Source organism: Sebastes fasciatus, chromosome 12 (genome assembly GCF_043250625.1).
Source record: "Sebastes fasciatus isolate fSebFas1 chromosome 12, fSebFas1.pri, whole genome shotgun sequence".
Lineage (NCBI taxonomy): Eukaryota > Metazoa > Chordata > Actinopteri > Perciformes > Sebastidae > Sebastes > Sebastes fasciatus.
Genome location: NC_133806.1, coordinates 3,445,661 through 3,467,715, shown reverse-complemented (window position 1 = coordinate 3,467,715; position 22,055 = coordinate 3,445,661). Strand labels below are relative to the sequence as shown.

At 40.7% G+C, this 22,055-nt stretch overlaps 3 protein-coding genes across 4 annotated transcripts in view; 2 read left to right on the top strand and 1 right to left on the bottom strand.

Moving 5' to 3' along the window:
- Nucleotides 1-2,410: 2,410 nt before the first annotated feature.
- LOC141778388 (sialic acid-binding Ig-like lectin 5) lies at nt 2,411-7,299 on the bottom strand. Of its 2 annotated transcripts, none has more exons than XM_074652614.1 (8): nt 7,132-7,299; nt 5,068-5,469; nt 4,662-4,973; nt 4,315-4,578; nt 3,680-3,952; nt 3,206-3,308; nt 2,948-3,113; nt 2,411-2,833 (listed from the first exon to the last, which is right to left on the bottom strand). In XM_074652614.1, the coding sequence occupies exons 1-8, from the start codon at nt 7,172-7,174 to the stop codon at nt 2,660-2,662; spliced, it is 1,737 nt and encodes a 578-aa protein (XP_074508715.1). In that variant the 5' UTR covers nt 7,175-7,299; the 3' UTR covers nt 2,411-2,659. The 2 variants fall into 2 exon arrangements, with proteins under 2 accessions (XP_074508715.1, XP_074508714.1); XM_074652613.1 differs by having other exon boundaries at nt 5,068-5,472; nt 7,132-7,298.
- A 1,393-nt stretch (nt 7,300-8,692) lies between these two features.
- LOC141778351 (NLR family CARD domain-containing protein 3-like) lies at nt 8,693-17,815 on the top strand. Its single transcript, XM_074652565.1, has 8 exons — nt 8,693-8,865; nt 8,994-9,335; nt 10,246-10,323; nt 10,472-10,522; nt 10,637-12,446; nt 14,109-14,195; nt 14,701-14,868; nt 14,999-17,815. Exons 2-8 carry the CDS (start codon nt 9,008-9,010, stop codon nt 15,330-15,332), a joined length of 2,856 nt encoding a protein of 951 aa, XP_074508666.1. The 5' UTR covers nt 8,693-8,865; nt 8,994-9,007; the 3' UTR covers nt 15,333-17,815.
- A 136-nt stretch (nt 17,816-17,951) lies between these two features.
- The window catches only part of LOC141778348 (myelin-associated glycoprotein-like), a 36,526-nt gene continuing 32,422 nt past the window's right edge, over nt 17,952-22,055 (top strand). Inside the window, exons 1-4 of the mRNA XM_074652553.1 lie at nt 17,952-19,167; nt 20,073-20,160; nt 20,293-20,646; nt 20,804-21,115. Of these exons, the coding sequence (XP_074508654.1) occupies nt 20,115-20,160; nt 20,293-20,646; nt 20,804-21,115 (712 nt within the window). The 5' untranslated portion in view covers nt 17,952-19,167; nt 20,073-20,114. The remainder of the gene's footprint in view (nt 19,168-20,072; nt 20,161-20,292; nt 20,647-20,803; nt 21,116-22,055) is intronic.

Genomic DNA, 22,055 nt, shown 5'->3' with positions numbered 1-22,055 from the left:
CTGGAGTGTGGAGCAGTAGATTGGCAGGAAAATAAATATAAATAAATAAATTAAATTAAATAAAAATAATAATAATAATAATAAAAAAAAATATTTATTATTAAAAATAACAACAATAATAATAATATTAATTAAATTCTCTCCATTATTCCTGTTGCACTTAAGTAATTAATTAGAAGATTGTGTACTTTCTTAGATGTCTTTCCTAGCAGATTGTAATATTTCCATCATCTACTCCTGATACCAATTCCCTTCCTTCTTTGTCATATTTGTTGATAAATAAATAAATAAAATGTTTAAAAAAATAAAATAAAATAACAATAACAATAAAATAAAAAATACTAATTATTAATAATAATAACAATAATAATAATACTAATAATAATTAAATTATCTCCATTATTCCTGTTGCCCTTAAGTAATTAATTGGAAGATTGTGTACTTTCTTAGATGTCTTTCCTAGCAGATTGTAATATTTCCATCATCTACTCCTGATAGCAATTCCCTTCTTTCTTCGTCATATTTGTTGCACTCTATAAGAACATGTTTGACAGTTTCTGGTTTATTACAGAGCGTGCATAGTAGTCCAGTTGGGTGCTTGCCTATTCTCTGGAGTGGTTGGTTTAATCCTGTATGTCCTATTTTCAGACGGGTAATGACCATCTCTTCGCTTGGGCTCCCGCTCCGTATTCCACCATCTCCTACATGTGTCTGAATACTGTACAGATGTCTCCCTGTGTCACTTAAGTCCCAGTATTCTTGAGAGAGTGTTGTGTCACTTCCGGGCAATATTAAAAAAATGTTTTGTGACAGGGAGGGGGGTTATAATTTAAGAGGAACATTTAATTTTAAAAAGCATTGTGTTCGTTCTAAAAAGAAGAGTATGTGTATTTCAGTCTGTGGGGTGGATTTGTGGAATGGGTTAGGTGATGGGTTGATGGGGAGCACAAATATAAATCAATTAAAAAAGCTATGCAAGAAAGATATTTTTGGGAGGTATATGGTTGAGGAAGAGTTGTGTTAAGGGTTGGTTATATACTTTAACTCCGGATGGATTTGTGGGTTGTAAATAAACTTGGGATGTAAATAAATCTGGGATAGTTTTTATATTATATTATATTATCATTCTATGATGAGTTATTAAAGGAGAAGTGAGAAAGGGGTAGGGAAATATGTTTTTCTTCTACCTACTCCTTTTTGGACACTATAACTCTTGTTTTGTTTGTTATTATTTTGTATCTGTTTTTATTTATTTTATGTTCGAAATTAAGTCTTTCATTCATTCATTCATTCATTCATTCATTCATTCATTCTTCTTCTGCGGTTTCAATAACAACATCGTCAGAGTTATATCCGATTATATCGCCACCAGTCGTTCAGGATGTGAACAGAAATCTTGTGAGTGAGACAAAATATCTTTAAATGAGTAGCTGAGCAGTTAAAGATTAAAATGCATAATTACAAAAATATATATTAAAGGTCCCATATTGTAAAAAGTTATATTTCAGGTCTTTTATATTATAAAGCAGGTTTAAGTGCTTTATAAATACTGTTAAACTATCAAAACTCTCAATATACAGAGAAATACACACAGCTCGTAATACATAAATTGTCCTTTTGAAACAAGCCGTTAGGATTTCTGTCATTTTGTGATGTCACAAATCTACAATATTTAGACCTTTTCACAGTTTCAAACGTAAACATTTTAAATGTGTCCCAGTTTATTTCCGGTTGCAGTGTATGTGAATGACATCAGCTGACAGGAAGTAAACATGGACCCAAGCTGTTGCCTAGCAACGCAATTGCGTCGCAATGCGCTAAAACTGAGCGTTTGAGACAGAGGGTAAATACAGGTATATTCAGGCAGACAGCATGAGGAAAATAAAGGGTTTTCTGAACATTACAACATTACAACATGTTCTAGTAGCAACATAAAATACTAGAATGAAAATGAGCATAATATGGGACCTTTAAAACGAATAAATAGTTGGTCACAAATTTAGCTGGTACAGTCCCAGGGCCCTATTGTGCTTCCTTGCCACTGGCAAAACATACTTGCTTGGATGCTTAATAGAACAGAGCCATTGTTAATGTTATTAATTACACCTGTGGTCTTCCTGCAATGACATGTCTGCTATGACAAGATGTATTCTCTCATGAGCACTGTGATACACTTCCTCACTTGTGTAATAAATGATGCAAATTGCATCACAGATTGCGCTGCGGTCTTTCTCCCTCCAGAGGAACTTTAAAACACCGTCTGAGGATCACTTTGTGTTAGACATGCTGCAGCTGCTGTTGCAAATGTGATTGCAGCAGCAGACTGGTAAGACCAAATCAAATCGGAGTGCTTGTGTGTGTTTTAAAATAGACACAGGATGAAAAGATAAAGAAACACTCTTTTATCAAACCTTTTCATCTTTAATATATATATATAAAAAAGAGCACAGGGGCAGGTCACAGCACAAATTGTTCAATTTGGAGATTAGGATAAAGATGGACCACCACTGTCTATTTAAGAGATCACACAATAGATGTACAATATATACAATAACTGAAAATTACATAAACTATGCATTACCATCAGTGTGAGGATGAATCTGAAGTCTACTGGGAGTTTAATGTAGCAGGTGAATCATGTTACTTCTCCACAGTGAGCTCAGAGGATCTCCAGGTAGATGGCCGTGTCTGCATCGGCCCCGGCAGAGCTCTGCACCTCTCTCAAGCCTCTGACTCCCAAACCCGCTCGTCTGTCCATTCCTCCTCCTCCATCTCCTCCTCCTCCTCCTCCTTCTCTTCGTCTCTCCCCACCTCTTCTGCCCATTGGACGGATCTGAAAAAAAAAAAAAAAAGACAGATGTTAGATGCTAATCCTCAAATCTGGGAATTACAGATTTTGGAGATTTTTGTTTATGCAATACCTTCTGATGCCAAGGACATAACCTACCTGCTTACTGTGGACAAAAAGAGGTGTGCAGTTCTGGTATACAAGTTGGTAGCTGCCGTTGGTGTAGATATGAGTCACTTCTGTGCAGTTAATGTAGAGTGGCATCTGGTCCTGATAAATTCCCAATCCTTCAGGGTACACAGCTGGGTGTCTACTCAGGACATGTCTGCGAGGGGCAGAACAGGTGCGTGAAACATCACAATGAGCAAGTGTGACAAATTTAAGTGAGCATTTAAAGGGCTGATTTGCATCACGTACTTTCCGGCTCTCTTTCGGCAGCAGTAGAACAAAAGAGACAGAAGGAATATGACCAGGCAGATGGACACAGCAGGTATCACCAACCACAACAAAGGTGCCGTCTCTGTTTATGGACAAAAAGAGCAGCGATGGATCAGCTTCTGATGTGAAACTATAACATAATAATTACAATTTTTCCTACTTATTTATTCTAATTAGATCTGGAAAAGATTTAAAAATGTAACAAACTTAGCAATACGAGGAAATATAAAATGGACTGCAGCAACTGTAAAGCTGTACTCGGTACAATAAAAGGTACAACAACATATGTTTTTTCTTTGCAGCATTCTGCAGCTTATTCTCTTCTACTTATGTTTCCAAGCTGCCGGCATGTAGCACAGGTGTTTCAGCACCGTTCCTACATCAGAGCAAATAAACAAGAGGCAGAGCTGCTGTCTTTTTGTTAGTGTGGAAAAAACAGTGCTTTGAACACACCTTCTCCTCCCTGCAGCAACACCATGGAGTCATTTCCCAGTGCGTTGAAAGCAAAGCAGATCACAGGCTGAGGTTTGTCCATGCGGCCCCTCAGAGTGGCAGTTAGCGCGTCGGGCTCAGATGTTACCGACACGTTGTAATCACGAGGTGGAACGGTACCATTCACGCTCCAGGTGACTGCTGGTTTGGGGTTGGAGTCGACCGAACAGCGACACAGCACCTCAAGATCCTCCACAGCACAGCTGGAGGAGAGCCGGAGGATGACTGGTTTATCTGTAGGAGAGAAGGAGCACATTAAATGTACTTTTTATGTATGTGATATTGAAACTCACCAGATGGTGTTTACTCTGTACATATGGAACCATTTAAAGGGTATTTTTGTGTATGGACCTTTTAAAGGTACTGTTTGTAAGTCCTAACACGTATAAATCATTGCGGGTCGGTGTCCCATGCGCGCTCAGTAGACTGTGACATCACTGTTTGGTGCGGTTACAGGGTGACCACACCCGACCAGTTAGATTGAAACAAACTTTCAACAAGAGAGGGAAGTGAAAGTTACTATTATTAACACATGCAGGTCAGGCTTGTTGTCAAATATATGTGTGTATGGCCATCGGAGGTGGAAGTAGGATTACATTGTACGTTCAGCGGCGTGGGTCGAGACTCTCCTCGACCAATCAGATTCTGTGCTGAGCAGCGGACCCTCATGTCCCGGGTCACGTTGAACACCCGGACTGAGTGTGTGCGCTGGTGGAGGTGCACCGTGCGGCCGTGTTGACTGTAGGACCAGCGGTACTCAGACACAGGAGGGTCAGCTTTACATGAGCAGAACAGCAAGGCTCTGCCCCCCTCCTGGACCATCAAGGACTCGACCTGAACCATTACGTCTTTCGGTGAAACTATAGAGCATAAGAAAAGAAAAAAAGGTTTTAGTGTAAACTGAGCCAAGAGGCACAAAGATACTCGTCCAAGCTGTGCTTACATGTCACATGCAGATCCTTTGAAACGGCCAGTGCTTTGGCTCCGGGGTAGCTGACTTCACATCTGAGCCTGGGTTTCACCTGGTGTGACACGGTGAAGGACAGAGGGGCCAGTAACATGGGCCTGTGGGGCTCTGGGTGGAGTGTCTGTACCTCCTCAGGCTCAGTGCTGTTCAGCTGAGCTCCTCTCTCCCAGCTCCACTGCAGGGCAGGAGGTCTGGAGGGGCAGTGATAGCGGACGGAGCAGTTCAGGGTGACCAGCTGGCCCTCTGTGGCTGACAACATGCCGCTGATGACAGGAGCCTCGGGGGTGTCTGTCAGAGAGGAAAATCTCCATCATTACTGTGGTTTTAGTACTGATATGTATCTCGAGAGAGAAGAGAATAAAGAGGCAGTACAGTGACTCACCCACAACATCCAGATTGAAGCTCCTTGGCCTCCCCCACAGTAAGTCATCACCTCTCTTCAGAGTGATCTCAAACACCTGCGAGTCATCCTGGCTGATCCTTTCCATCTTCACTGAGCAGTCCCCATCTGTGATTCGCCCAAAGAGGGATGTCCGGCCTTGGAAATCCCGGCTCACTTGATCTCTGTCCTCGCTGTTAAAAGCGGTGCTGCGGAGAGGGAAGAAGCGGCCGCCGCCTCTGAACCTCAGCCGGACGTCCACCCTCTCCTTCCTCCCCTTGAGAGGATGAGGAGCTGGAAGAGTGAAAGAGCAGGGGATCACCACACAGGAGCCCACCAGCGCTTGGACATGGTCAGGGACTGAGGGCACAGGAGAGACGGCCTGGACCCCCCTCCACAAGGCTGCTGCTGTGATAGAGAAAGGAAAACAATTACCAATGTAACTATGCCTTGTTCTAGGCTCAGCTTTAAATCACAGGAGAGAGCAGGGTTGTTATCAAGCCATTCAGACGTATAACTGTGCCTCATAATGTTGTCTTGATGTCTTTTCTAGATTTAACTTGACCACTATGAAGTCAAAGACCATTACCAGAGAGCAGGCCAATTAAAATATTTCTGTTCAAAGCTACAAAGCTCTCACAAGTCTAACTGAATGAATCCCTTGAGATCTTCTAGAAAGGTCATCATAAAGAATTAGGGCTAGTAACGCGTTAACGCCAATGTGTTTTAACGCCACTAATTTCTCTAACGCATTACCGCAACTTGCGATTTTTAGGTCGTAGCGGGCTCAGTTTTAAAGATATGAAATTAGAAAAAAACCTAAGGAATCCATCGGTACCAACCATGTCATACTAGCTTGTTACGAAGGAGGTTAAATAACGCTCTAAACTTGCGCTAAACTTTGGCGAGGAAAAACTGGCATGACCATTTTCAAAGGGGTTCCTTGACCTCTGACCTCCAGATATGTGAATGTAAATGGGTTCTATGGGTACCCACGAGTCTCCCCTTTACAGACATGCCCACTTTATGATAATCACATGCAGTTTGGGGCAAGTCATAGTCAAGTCAGCACACTGACACACTGACAGCTGTTGTTGCCTGTTGGGCTGCAGTTTGCCATGTTATGATTTGAGCATATTGTTTTATGCTAAATGCAGTACCTGTGATTTCTGGACAATATCTGTCATTGTTTTGTGTTGTTAATTGATTTCCAATAATAAATATATACATACATTTGCATAAAGCAGCATATTTGTCCACTCCCATGTTGATAAGAGTATTAAATACTTGACAAATCTCCCTTTAAGGTTCATTTTGAACAGATAAAAAATGTGTGATTAATTTGCAATTAATCATGATTAACTATTTCATTGATTGACAGCCCTAGATTGTGTATATAAACAGATTAACCAGCCGTCTAAACCACTGGGTCCCAACCTGGGGGTCCTGACCCCATAAGAGGTCGCCAAAGCTTCACGGGGGATGCAAGGCCTTCTTGATTTTAAAGGGTGTAAGACAAGGCAATTAAATATTGAATCGGCTGACTGCCCTATCAAGGACACATTTTGAACTAACACGAGGTTAGACCAGCTGTATTTAGCTGCACTGTCTGCAAGTGCACAATATGACCCAGAACAATTTCGCAACAGATGTATATTTAGAAAAGGGAAGAAGGCAACTGCACTTTTGGCTCTTGGAAAATCTACAGGCTTTAAGTTTTATGCTCAGCGGATATTATGTAGGAAAAATACTTTAAAATCTAAATGAACTAGATTATTTCTGGAAACATTTGCATACGTATTCTCACACTGTCATCAACTTCACAGAGAAAGTAAATGAGCATTATTAAAGCGACAGAAATGATCCTCATCTGTGAATATAATGTAATCATCCAATACAGTATGTTCTGCAGGAGACATTCACAACATCTCCATCTCTTACAGCAATAATAACAGAGATATCAGGGGGAAACTTAATGAGGTTAATGTGACTGAATAATGAATTTATACAGAAATCTGAAGCTAATCCATTACTAAAAAAAAAATCATAAATGATTAAATTACTCACCAAAAATCAGAGGACACACAAGAAAGACAGCGTCCACATGCATGACTGCAACCCTGCTCTGCCAGCACAGACAGAGGACAGGATGAACAGAGGAGCAAAGAGGGGGAAGTTGGAGTGTTTCATTGTGCTCCTGGTGCGAGGGCTTCACTTGATGCCTCCTCTTACATCACTCTTTCCATATCTTTAATATAATGCTGTTTACATTCATTCATTACATACCACTGAGCTCATTTTACAAATCAGCAATGGTAGGTTTACAACTTTACAATCATTCACATGGTCAAAAGATTCAAATGCTCATTCAAGCGGTGGAACTATAGGAATTGTTTGGAAAGAAAGAGCTCAGCAAGTATCTGAGAGACAACTCATGACAGCGGGTGAGTCACCCTCATGCTGTTGGTCATTTCCTCAAAGGCCCCGACAACTAAATGTGTTCATTTCTTAATCCCCTTTGTCGACACTGACCACACATCTCACAGTGTGATAAAAACGATAGCCATAAAAGTTCCATTGAAAGTTGAATAAAAATGATTAATGATTAACTTCTTTCTGCCTGACACTGATTTATAGCGACAATAAATATCCGTCAATGTAAGTAGGTCACTGCAGTTATGTAAGAGGACGGAAGCAAAGGTGAAAAGTGCCAAGCTACAACTTTTGTATTTATAGAGACTGTTTAGACCAGCGGTTCTAACTTTTTTTTCTCAAGGGATCTCTTTTGAGTAAACTGAAGACCCCTAACTAAAACAACTGATAAACTGTACAATTAACCAAAATAGTGAACGCAATAACTGCAGGAGGTTTGTGTAAAATTAGTGATTTCGATGAATTTTGAACAGAATATTTCCCGTGAATATTGAGTTATTTTTAGGAACTTTTAATACAATTCTCTGTCTGTAATGTATGTACTGTATGTATTATTATTATTATCTTTAAATTTCTAACAATCATACTTACATAACAGGCTTATTGTTTTACAAATTCAGTGAACACTTGGCCATTGTTCTATTAGCTCTTTTAACTGCGTACTTGTCTTATGCAGGACGAGGCTGTTTAGCAGAGAGGGAAGTCTCTGTGAATACAGCTTGTGTTCAGGTCTTCACTGTGCCCTTATCCTGTTAAAATCTATCTATGGGAAAAAGTCTTTTTGGGCCCAATGGCATCATGTGACGGACACAGAAGTTGCAGTACCGCCGTTTGACCACTACGAAAGTCGGGATGGACGACCGGCGCTCTTCCTGGGGGCTTGAATATATCCCCCCTCCACTGCCAGATGCCATGGTAACCAGATAATCGATGTTATTCATTTCACCTGTCAGTGGTCATAATGTTGTTAATGTTATGGTTGATCGGTGTTTATAAAAAATATAGCACTGTTATAGTCAGTTTCATTTTCCAGCATTTCAGATTATGAAGTCACAAATTGTTATGAAAATACACAACAGTTTGATATTTTTACTGTTACTCCCAAGTCACTCCCAAGGGGATTGGCATATTTCTGCCAGATCAAACAAAAGCGATTAATCAGAGGCAGGGACAAAGACTTGAATGCTTTGACCTCTGGACCCGTTGAATAGTTGTTTGAGTTGCTGCCGACAGTAAGTCACTGCACTCCGCCTCCCTGCACCTTAAGACGGAACACAAACAGCTTTCCTGCAAACACTATGAATGCCATGGCAAAACTAGACGGGAGGGAGAGTGACACAGAACATTACAATGAAACGTTTCTTTAAGGTAAGTATTCTCATCATCGAGCATGGCAGTGTTTGTGCAGAATTCCTTTACTTTTCATAGCGTAGCTTTCTGAATGGAAGTTATTAGCAAAACATCTTGTAAAGCATTTATTTTATTCCTCCCCGCAGTATTTCCTGAAGCCATGAACTCAGCTCAGCATCTGCTCCGGTCTCAGAGAGACTTGCTGCTGAACTGGACTCTGGAGCACCCGGCACCCTTGCTGCGTTGGCTGCGTGATGCTGAGGTGCTTGCCCCTGCCCACTACCTGTCTCTGCTGGAGAGGTCACCTTCCAATGCCGTGGCCCAGGCTCTGGAGATGGTGTGTGCCACTGAGGAGGGCAGCCAGAAGTTCCTGCAGGTACTGAAGGAGGTGCAGGATTATTACTGCAGAGATCTGCAGGTCTGGGTGGAGAGGCACTGCAGGGACGATGTCGTCAGTAAGCCTGCGCCCGCACCTGTAAAAGTCGAAGGTGAGGTTGCTTTAATATACTGGTGGTGGAGTATTTATTATTTATTTAACAAGTACATTTAATATGAAAGGAAAGTTGACAAACTGACGGATTGGAACTCGAGACAATCAAGTTTTACTGCTCGGGTAACAGAGGTGTGAGAAGATTATTAACAGGGTGCAATTAACTGTGATGTCTTGCCAAGTTTATTTTACTGCCTTTGGCAATAAAGGAGTGAACATATATGAAGAATATTTGACTATGAGAATTATGGCTCTAGGGATCCAGATTGGGAAATATCTCAACAACTATAGGACTGATCCATGTACATTTTTTAACAGATTCATAGTGCCCAGTGGATGAATCCTATTGACTTTTTGTTCTTGTAATGAATGACCCTGACTCGTCATCGAGCGCCAACGTCAGGTCAAAATGTTCATTTAAAACTTTGGCTTATTTATTTTTTAACATATAAGTATGTAATAATAAAGTATAAATCCCCAAATAGCCCATGAAATAAGGAATAACCCCACAACATTATTCATTACTCATATTCAACATTAATTATTACTAGTTATTCTCAGACAGATGTCGGTATTTGTTGTGTGTAGAGGTGAGTGTGTGTGTACAGTAGTGTGGCAGCATTGCTGTCTCGGGAACTGAAATGGGGGAGATGGAAACAAACAGACAGAAGAACAAGCCAGCCACGCCGCGCTACTCCGTGAAGCTTTGAATACCTTCTAATACCTTTGGATATTTCTCACTGGAGCTTCGAAGCCTTAATTAGAAGAAAGCTCAGGCAACACAGTCTCCTGTGAACCTGACATTTTTGAACACATGCATGGTATCCAAACAAACTTGAAATGACACTACGTCATATCATATTTATCAAAATGTGTTATTTACCATATGAATCCCATTACATCCACAGAGAAGAAGCCTAAAGGCCCCATTGCTAAACTGTTCAAAGGAAAGAACAAAGGATTTACCCTGACTACTGAGGTTAAAGGTATGGATTTATTATCTCATCAAAAAACTAGATTTTACAATAATATATTTAATATTTCTTAAGTGTTTTCTTTCTAGTGATAAAACAATACTTGACTTGTTCCCTTATTTTGAAAATGCATTCAAGTGAAATGATCTTCATTGTGCAGCTAAAGAAGAACTGAAACCTAGCAGGAGTGTTAAACTGGCCAACATCCGAGGTATGTCAATATGTTAGGTGAACTGAAGGAGATAAGTCAAACATATTTATCTTACAGAAAAGTATTAGAGGAGTAATTTGACAATGTATTTCATCTTCCTGTCTTCCATTGCAGTTCCAATTTCTGCCCATAAAACGACGCTACTGAAACGCGCCGAGCAGTTAAAGTGTTACTCAGAGGGTGAGGGACAGGCTTCAAACTCAGCTTCTCACATCGAGATCCGCTACACAGACCTTTTTGTGACTGAAGATGATGACTTCGTTGACAGCAGCCAACATGAGTACTTTGACCTGGCGAGCAGACGAGCTCGCATCTATGTCCACCAGGCTTGCCAGCGCATCCGGCCGTGCCATTTACTGGGCCCCCAAGGACCATCGGGACGGCCCCCGAAAAGGGTTAAAGTGAAGGGTATCGCTGGTATTGGAAAGAGTGTAGCAGTCCAGAGACTCGTCTATGAGTGGGCGATTGGGAAGAACATGCGTGAATTCACCTGCATTTTCGACCTGCGCTTCAGAGAGCTCAATCTGATTGAAACGCCACTGAGCTTATTGGAGCTGCTTGGAGAACGGTTCCGCTACCTGAAGGCGGCTCTACCTGATCTTTTCGCTACACCGAGCTCTTTGCTCTTCATTTTAGATGGATTAGATGAGTTCAAATTCCCCTTGGACTGGAATGGCCCAGACAAAAACATTGACATTCGTTCGAAGGTGCCAGTGTCAGAGATGATGGTGGCTTTGATCAAGGGAAGCCTTCTCCCAGAAGCATCAGTCATTCTCACGACAAGACCATCTACTGAAGCTCCCAAGCGTTTCTTCCAGAGATGCTGTGTGGTGCTGGGCTTTGAGGAGGACCAGGTGAAGGAATATACCACCAAGTTCTACAGAGACAGAAAAGTTGCTGAAAAAGTCTACGATTACATCTTGAACAATGACAACCTCTTCGTGCTGTCCTTCATCCCTCTTTATTGCTACATCATCTGCACCGCTATGGCGGAGTTCTTCTCTTCAGGAAATCAAGACGTTGGTGACTCAAAGTCTCTGGAGCTTAACCCGCCCAGAACAGTCAGTGAGGTGTACTTCTGCTACCTGTTCACAGCAGTCAAGCACCATGCGCTGAGGGGGAGTGCGAATAGAAGCACCTCAAGATCTGAGGTTCTCTCACTGGCAAAGCAGCAGCTGACAAACCTGGGGAAACTGGCTTACGAGAACCTTCTACAGAAAAAGATCATGTTCGACAGAGCAGATTTGGAGAACTACGGTGTTACACCTGCTGATGTTCAGAGCACCTTTCTCTGTCACATCCTCCAGCCTCTCAAAGAGGAAACAGTGGAGATGTTCTCTTTCTTCCACTTGACTGTTCAAGAACATCTGGCTGCCCTCTACTGCGCAATCAATCTCTTCAGCCAGGAAGACATAATTCAAGCTCTGGACTTCTGGTGCTTTGGGCTACATCCACCATCCTCCACAGCTGCACCCCTGCAAAACGCAGACCTCAACACGGACAAGCTGGAGAGCCTCCAGATGTTCACACGCTTCTTCATGGGAATGCTCCGAGCTCGGCTGGCAGGTCAGTTGGATGGCCTCGTTCTTTCCACCATGGAGCAAGGGGATGGCATCCCCGCCAGGTTGGGGTTGTGGTTCCAAGACCAGTTTAAGGGTAGAAAGCTCAAGAACCAGGCAGCCCTGAATCTTCTCCACTGCCTGATGGAGTTCCACATGAAGGAGGTCACCAGCATGGCAGCACCAGAGATCAAGACACTCAACCTGTTTAAGATGAAGCTGAGTGTTGTGGACTGTGCAGCTATGCACTACGTGCTGCAGTTCTCTCCACACAAGCTGCAGGAGCTCAACTTAGGCTACTCCAACATTGGAAACAGAGGACTAAACAGACTGGGACCAATCCTACACCGCTGTGAATCTCTCTAGTGAGTAATTGATTGACTATGCCTTTCTGTGTGGAGTTTCTATCTTCATCCTGTGTCTGCATGCTTGTCTGTCTGTGTGTTAAAGGGTAGAATCAAGCCGATTTTGGGCCTGATTCACCCCTCCTGACAACCGTCAGCAAAGACAGATTTTTTGATGGTTCTAAAGAATCTTTCTTCGGATATTCCTGTGGTGTGAGGTATGTTAAGTGTTTTTTACATCCCCCGATCGGCTCGTAAGTCCATCCTGGTCGCACCGATCTCAAATCATAAATATAAAACATATTCAATATTTACAATCAGATATCCTGTTGTGAAGTGGTAATAAGATGGATCACAGAAATGGAGGACTAATTTGTTGATTCGTGCCAACAACACAAGTGTTTATTTAACGTGTCTCAATGATTTCATCCATATTGTTTCTTTTTTCTTGGTGAATTTTCAGTTCAAAGTAGTGTAAAAACTCAATGTTTGTCACGTTATGATGCGAGATTTCCATTTTGTTTTAGTCGGGACTCTTGTTGTTCATGAATGGAATCTGTTAATGTGTGGTGTTGTTGCTGTTTTGGCTAAATCATTGCTTACCACACACTATAGGAACAAGACTGTTAGATTTACTGTATCATAACATGTCGTTATGTGTGGGGTCTCTCACATTTTCAAAATCTGTTAAGATTTGAAAAATCTTTTAGTGTGGGCCAGCCTTAACTTTGGTATTTTTCAACTTGGACCCTATTTTCCCATGTTTTTGTGTCTAACTGAGTAATAGGGACAACAACTTCAGAAATTGGCCCAGTACTGAGGGAGAGCGCTGCAGACAGCAGCTGCTCACAGGCTGCAATATGGTGCTATTGGGGCAAGTTGGCACCGTCATTAACGTCCACTATAAGTGCTTGTTTCTGCCATGACAGGCTCTGTTTGTTATTATAAGTGTCTGACATTATGGAAAGAGTCTCGCTCAAGGAGAAGTCTTGTCTTGAAATCTGGCGAGGTGACGTGTTGCCGGAAGACAACGGTGGAATAGTGGAATACATCCATGGTGGAAACGTGAGTGCCAGCCGGGCAGAGTTTGTTGTGTTAGAATACAGAAAGCGTAGCTTAGTGTTGTCTAATATATCTTCAATGCCATGGCTGAATATTTAGATGAATGTGACAATGTGGTGTTTGAATTTGATGGCCGCCAGTATTTATTTAAGTCAGAGTATACGGATATTCAGATTTCACAATGAGACTTCTTGAGCGGGACTTGGACACAATAAACAAAGTGAAAGGTAGAAAAACGTTTTATTTCTCTGTAGGGTTCTTTCCATAATGTTGTCACTTATCATAACAACCTGTCAGTGGCAAAAACAAGCACTTTTAGTGGACGTAAACTGACGGTGGTCACTTGCCATCACAGCTCGTTCTGCGGCTGTGGGTTACAGCGCTCTCCCTCAATACTGAACCAATTTCCTAAATTGTTCTCCCTATTAGTCACTTATCCACAAAAACATGAGAAAATAGGGTCCTAGGTAGGAAACTACCAGTTACCCAATAACTCTGTGATAGTCACAACCTGGGTGTACCCTGAGAATGCATGTACCTGAGCATAATACGCATTTTTGAAAAGGGATGAATGGACTGCCAAAAACAATGTCGACGTAATGTTTTTCTTTTCTTTTCCAGTTTGAGGTACAACTGCCTGGACAGGCAAGCAGCTATTTTAGAATCTGCAGTTCTGAAATCGAATGAGTGCCAAGTGAAGAAGCTCTTGTAAGTCTTTACAGAGGATTTATTACAACTATCATAATAACACTTTGAAAAAAAATGGAAGAACTTTTTAATACCGCATACAGCAGATTGCAATTTAATATCTTTTATTGTTCAGTCATAAGAGAAATAATGATGGAAAACCACTGGGGACAATAATGCCTACAAGTATTTATTAAGATTATGAATTTACTGTAATTTATATCACATTTCTGTCAGTACGTCCCAGCTGTTTTTAACAATAATTCCTAGTAATATAATCAACCAATCAGAGTGACCTAAATGTTTTGTCTCCTGACAGCCTGCATAAAAAAGGACATGAAATTCAAGACTATTTTAATGCATTCTAAGGCCTTTGTTTGAGGGGACTGAATTCAATGCTTTTCAAGACTTTTCCAGACCTGCAGATACCCTAACCCCTCTGGCTACAAGCCCTTACTATGAGTCATTAAACACTATACTATAAATGTATTCAACTGCAACACAATTCTTCTACTCATGTATACAGTATGTGTGGCAATAACCTGGGTCCAGAGGGGGTTTTGGAGCTGTGGAACGCTCTGGAGCACAACACCACTGTGGAGGAACTCTATCTGGACATCACCGGCATCACAGAGCGAGGGACAGAAAACATTGTCCACTGCCTCAGCAAAAACACCTCTCTGAAGACACTGACGTAAGACTAAAACACATCGACTTCTGCTCAGTGTTCTCGATGTTCTAATGTATGGAAACACTGCCATCTAGTGAGAGTTAATGTAAATGAAAATGAATAACTCTTACCATGCATATATCTCCATCATCAGTATTGTAGGGAATGACATCGGAGAGGTGGGGAGGAAGAGGCTGAGGGAGCTGGAGCAACGTCGACCGGGACTCCGGATTATTGCAAACTTTGTGGATGACCGTGGATTGCTACAGGCGTACTTGGACTGGGTGGAGGAGATCCGGGCAGACAGAGACCAGATGGACTCGGTGAAGAATGCAGACGCCCTGCAGTCGGTGCTGAAGGGGCTCCAGGTGGCAGGAGAACAGGTGGAGAAAGGAGAGAACGCAGAGAAAGCCCAGGAGCTCCGGACAAACATTGTGGAGTTGCTGAAGTCTTCTACTAATCTGATCAGAGGAAGACAAGTCATGTAGCAGACTGTGTGTAAGGGTTTGGGCCCTTATGAAGGCATCTGATGCTTTCATAGCATCGGCCAAGAGTCATCTAACATTCTGACTTCTATCTGTAAGAGTGGAATTCATATTAATCCTCTTGTACTGCTTGGGGTCCTGTAGACCTGAGCCCTCTTTAACTACATAAAAAACATACTTAAAGGTAATCTTGAGAAATCAGCAGGAGTACCACAGATTTTTAAAAATGATCCAACTGAACAACCGAGCCCAGTGTTGACAACTCTTTTCCAATGTAAGCAGCACTAGCTCCAAAAAGTGTCTAAATCTAGCGAGAAAGTCGCCAAGTCGGAAACACTGACAGCCCGCCGCTTCAGGCCTCCCTCCAAAGCCACTCCCCCAAAATTAAATTATCATTATGAACATAAACATATCATCATAGAGCGCTGCAGGAATGAGTCCTAAAACCCAGAAATGAGCTAGCATTTTAGCACTTGCGGTTCCCTCATCTCAAAGTCGATGGGTTTTTAGTTAGATGCCTGAAATAAGGTCTGTGGTTAACACAAGCTTAAGAGATTTCAACGATTTGTTCTACGATATAAAATCAATAAATATCCAACTCGTGAATTTTGAAGCTTTTACGTGCCTTAAAAAGGCGGTTGCTAACAATTGGCTAAATGAGACTATACTAAACGTCATCACGCCGACTCGTCCTCCTTTACAGCCTCGTTGTGTATACTCACGCTGTGTATACTCATGCTCATACGACCGCAGTATAGTTTGTTTATAGCCTAACGTTAGCTTTTTACTTCTAGCATTGTATTTACTATTAAAAAATTCTAAAAGTGGAGATTATCTTACGGAACAAAACGTAAAGTATCATGAATGTTTGTTTGCAACAGAGTGTTTTTCTGCAATAATCCAAAACCAATGGAAAGATCCCATTGGCTTTCTGTCGAGGGAACCAGGGCGATGCTAACTTCCTGGTTGGCCTACAGAAGTACGTCATCCCTGCAGCACTCTATACACGTAAACAACAAACATGGCTATTGTTTGTACTCACAGCTGTCAAGCTACACGGACAGAGAGCGTGCAGGTATAGACATTCAGGTAGCCCGATAAATCATTTAAATCGGGCCGTATGAAATGATTGGACGGGATTATTACACTTCTGCAAAGGACAGGTTTGTTTTTCTTTTCTTTTTTGTCAGAGCATTTGATTTATTGATTACTGTCGGGATGTACTGTAATGAAACTACAACAGAACTCTGCCAACCAGAGATAACTCTACTATCCCTACCTTGAACATTGTTTTTATTAGCTTGATTCTTTATGACTTCAACACATTTTACAATTGCTTACAAATACAATGTTGAACTGATACATGTTTCAGATGTCAGCTATGTTTGTGGTTTCAGAGGCACAATTTATTCTTTGAATGACAGATTGATTTAGAAACACCCACTACGACTCGTTCATTATATGTTTGTTATTGTATTAAGTATGTGTGAGGCAGTAATCTGGGTCCAGGGCGGGGTTTGGAGCTGTGGACCGCTCATGACTGAAGATAATTACTCAAACAGAATGTGACGCATAAGTAATGGAAAAGAGTGCGTCAACCTTTTGTCACTGTTTTCTGTTAGCACTTCCTGTTTTTCCTTTGTATCATTATCATGTTCTGCATAACCATGTTATGAAAGGTGTGAAACATCAGTAAATGTTCTTCCCCATTTTAGAGAGAACAACTAATTTTGATGTCAAATCTGCAAGAAATGTTGTAAAAATGTATTAATTTAATTGTTCAATTTCAGTTTTACAGGTAATTATTTTCAAAGTAGTAATCTATTACTCGTTTTTCTTAGTGTGATAAATAAGTGCACTGCATCATCCTGCCTTCAAGAGCTGCTTACACATTATATAAAACCTATACATTTTTAATTGTATGGAATTTAGGTGAACAATTTAGTGGCTTAAATGTTGTTTTTCAATGTGATGAAGATTAAAAAAATATGTAGGTTCAACAAAAAGATAATAACTTAAACAGAATTTGATGTATAAGTTCTGTTTGTGGTATCACAGACATCAGATTAAATACAACAGATTTTCTATCTTTTCTATATCCGAGATCTGTGCTGAGAGTAATTTGTGCACAGACCTTCCCTCCCAGATCCCAAATAAGTGTATTCAGGTTTCTCTTATTGGAGAACAGTTTGTTCCTCAGAGGTCAAACAGGGAGGTAGAACCTTCTGGGGTTTAACTGACTCCTCCAAACTTAACTAACGTCACTATGTAGGATAAGATATCCTACATTTTGATAAACAAATGTAATATATATTTGTTCATACAAAGCCTAGATAACATTTAAAACGTGAAATGTTTTCATGTAATAATAATGCCTATTTGTCATTTGTATATTATATAATTATAACGTGTGGTAAAGGGAAAGGTTACCACTTCAACATTTGTTTTACATTTTGGGTTTTAATAAAGTCAGATGAAAAGAAAAACACATATTTGAAGGAAATAGAGTGGTTTTTTTTGCAATCATTATTACCTCCTTCCAAGGCCAAAGGCGTTTGTTTGTTTGTTTGTCTGTTTGTTAGCAGGATTACTCCAAAAGTTCGCGATGGATTTGAATGAAATATTTTGGAGGGGTGGAGTGTAGCACAATGAACACTCCATTCGATTTTGGTGGTGATCCAGATCATGATCTGGATTCAGGAATATTTTTAAGGATGCCGATCAGCCTGAGCATTAAGACCACAGGGTATAACACATGCGCAGTGTAACTGATGACGCGTTGATGATGAGTGACCCCGCCCCCTTCTGAGAGCAGAGAGATACGTGTATGGATGTGTGGTGAGACTCCGAGGTACGGCGGCGGCTGCTGGCCGTCCGCGGTGAGAAAGAAAAAAGTGGTAGATGACGGGATGAGAGACAACGTAGTGTAACGTTATACAGACATAACAAGGCTGCTGAATGAGAGAAGCATCCGCTGAAACGTTACACGGAAACACACCGTGTTAATAATAAGCCGACCACCTCACGGTACCGCCAGCTGGGAGGTGTGATCTGTTTTTAAAGTCACGCACCTTGGCGGAGGTCTGCGCTCTCTGAGTGTCATTCTACTTGGTATTGTTATTTTCATACATACAGCCGCGGAGTCTGTGAGACCCTAAACAATTGGGACATAAATGACAGATTGATTTAAAAACACCCAGTCAAGAGAGACCACCAAAGGTCAACAGAATGGGATGGTAATGTTGACTCCTATTTTCAGACATTCAACAGCATTAAACTACAGACTGTTCTGAATTTTGACTTCTATTGAACACCACTTTGTTTTCATAACTTAAAGGTGCAGTGTGTAGGATATTGCAGCATCTAGTGGTGAGGTTGCATATGGCGTCCAACTGAAACTTCTCCTGTGTGCCAAGCGTGTAGAAGAAATACGGTGGCTGACGCAAAAACATGAATGTCCCGTGAAGAGGACCCGCTCCGTATGTAGATATATATAACAGCTCATTCTAAGGTAACAAAAACACAACGATTCTTATTTTCAGCTGATTATACACTAAAGAAAACATACTTAATATTATATTCCATTTCTGCCAATAGATCCCTGTAAATGCTACACACTGTTCCTTTAAAGAACACTTGCTCGGAGACACATTTTGACATTATCATTCAGTATTAGGCAAAAATGTGCTGCAAATGCCACTCACCTCCTTGCACTTGTGCAAGTTCCTCATTTTCAAGATACTTTCTGTCAGCTGTTTGACAATGCAACCTCACTTCCAAGGAACTTGACTTCAACTTCACATCTCTCATCTATTTGCAAAACAGACCTCTTGAGAACGTAAGTCATTACAACTTCCATAAGAAACATAAACATATTAAAATGGCAAGATTTCTTTGATTGAGTTAAAGGTTGGTTCACTAGGCTTTAAATCAACCATCATATATTTGCAAATTTTAAAACAAAAGCAAAGTAAATTCACAGATGGTCATTGAGAATTGAGCAAAGTTTCTATTTTGAAATTTAAAACTTTTAGGAAGGCAGTCGATTGTGTTTTTTGACATTAATGACACTGCTCCAGATTAATGAGCTAACTAAAAATAATTAAATATAAAAGAGCAAAGAGTACATCAACCTTTTGTTACCATTTCTGTTAGCACTTCCTGTTTTTCCTTTGTATCATTATCATGTTCTGCATAACCATGTTATGAAAGGTGTGATAAACATCAGTTAATGTTTCTTCCCTATTTTAGAGAGAACAACTATTTTTTATCTCTACAGTACAGTGGGATCAGACAGAAACATCCTACCAGTATTGAGCTTTGAATAAATATTACCATGATCAAACTTTTATATAAAGAAATGTTGTAAAAATTACTTATTAATTTAATTGTTCAATTTCTGTTTTACAAGTAATAATTTTCAAAGTAGTATCTATTACTCGTTTTTCTTAGTGTGGTAAATAAGTGCACTGCATCATCCTGCCTTCAAGAGCTGCTAACAAATTATATAAAACCTATACATTTTAATTTGTATGGAATTTAGGTGAACATTTTAGTGTCTTAAATGTTGCTTTTCCACCCTGATGAAGATTAAAAAATGATATAGGTTCAACAAAATGTCGGTCAGAATACTTAAAATGTCCAATTTGACATTGACTTTCAAATAAACCCTGCTCTAAAAATCACATTACTTTATGGATGAACCGACTCAAACATATGAATTGTTCCTTCTATAATCTTCAGACTGTTTTAAACTTGATCTTCCGTCTCTCCTGACGATCAAACATGTCTGGGGCGCTGAATTCCCTTCTGATTGCCTGTCTGCTGCAAGGTGAGTTGGGGTTAATTTATATATAGATCAATAACTATAAATATAACAAAAAACAAGATATTTAGTAAGGCATGTGAGCAGTAAAATGGCCTCACTACTGTAAACTATCTAGATTTGTTTCTTGTGTTTCAGGTGCCCTGTGTGGAGAGTTTAAGGCATTACTGCCGCAAACTATGGAGGTTCTTAGTGGATCCTGTGTGACCATCCCCTGCTCCTTTGACGTAACAGCCCAACATGAATCGAACTTAGATAGCACATGTAAAGCACTATGGAGAAATGATAAAAATACTGTTGTGTTTGACAGCAGTGATCCACAACAAAGTACAATAAAAGGAGAACTGACAGGAGACTTGACAAGAAAAGACTGCACCACAACCCTGAACAACATGCAACCTGATTACAGTGATAACTATTACTTCAGAGTAGAATGCAACAATGATCTGAAATATAATTTTGCTCAACAAAAAATCTCTATTTCAGTCAAAGGTAGGTTTTAAAGTCTGTTTACTTGCTTTCAGTCATTCATTTCCATTGTTGAACTGCTGTGACCTTGTTTTGCATTCATTGCATTTGACAAATAGCATAAAAATGGAGAGGAATGACTGTTTATTTAGTGACTGGTTCATATGTACCTCCCCACCAGCTGATCCTCCCAGACCGACTCTGACTCCGTCCACACTGAAGGTGAAGCAGGGAACCTCATTGAGTTTGATGTGCTCTGCTCCAGCTCCCTGTCCGTCTCATCCTCCAACTCTGACATGGACCTCTGGCCTGGGTGACGGTCAGGAGACACTGCAGGAGAATCAGGACAAAACTAAAGTCAAGACCTCTGTTGTGATCTTCACTGCTTCTCACCACCATCATGGAAAGACAATCTCCTGTACTGCCGTCTACAACAAACAAGATGGCAGCACTGAGTCAGCTGTTAGCCCCAATTTAACAGCTGATATTTCATGTGAGTTCATTCGTCATTTGTAAAATATTGACACTTCCGTTTTTTCAGGAAATAACAAAGTAAAAGCCATGAAACCAAATTTAAACACATGAAATGGATGACAATTTGATTACAGTCACATTTTCACCTCCACTCCCATTAAAAGTTAACTATTTTCTTATATTAACTTATAACCTTCCTTGACTCAACTTGACTTAACTCTTAAATTTCCTGTCCATTCTTTACAGTTGCTCCACAGATCCTGCCCTCACCTGACTGCACCAAAGCTGCAGCCCAGCTCAACTGTTCCTGCAGGACCGTGGGAAATCCCTCTCCCTCTTTACAGTGGTATTTGGATGGGTTATCTGTCAATCGCTCTGACAGGTTTGCAATCAGCCATGAGCCTCTGAATGACACAGGTCTGAAGAGCATCATCACTGTGAATCAACCACAGGAGAGGAATCTTTCCACCTTGATCTGCAGCAGCTCCAACTCTCTGGGATCTACCAGTCAACGGTTTTATATCTACAGCCTTGAGCCTCAAACATCTGTGGAAAGTCAAGGTCTGTCCTTTGTGCTAAATACAGGTTTTATTGATTAGTCGGAAACTATCAGGATTTCTTGAAATTCTTTTGATGAACTTGATCTTGAACCCAGAGCCGTATTCTCTATATCTACACAGTATATATCATATCTCTATTTAGTGTTTTTGTTCTTAAATGTTTAGACTGACTGCCTTGTAAGTTCCCACTGTAACAGTTCTGCATCCTGTAGGGGAGATGCATGTAATGGATATGTTAGTTAGTCAAACTCTTGGTTTCAGCTTCCATCATTAACATCTATCATGTCTGGGATGGATTTGTCAAGCTTTGATACAACAAAACATTTAATACAAATAAGGCTGAGCGATATGAAGAAAGTTCAATATCATATTTTTACCAAATACCTCATACCGATATTG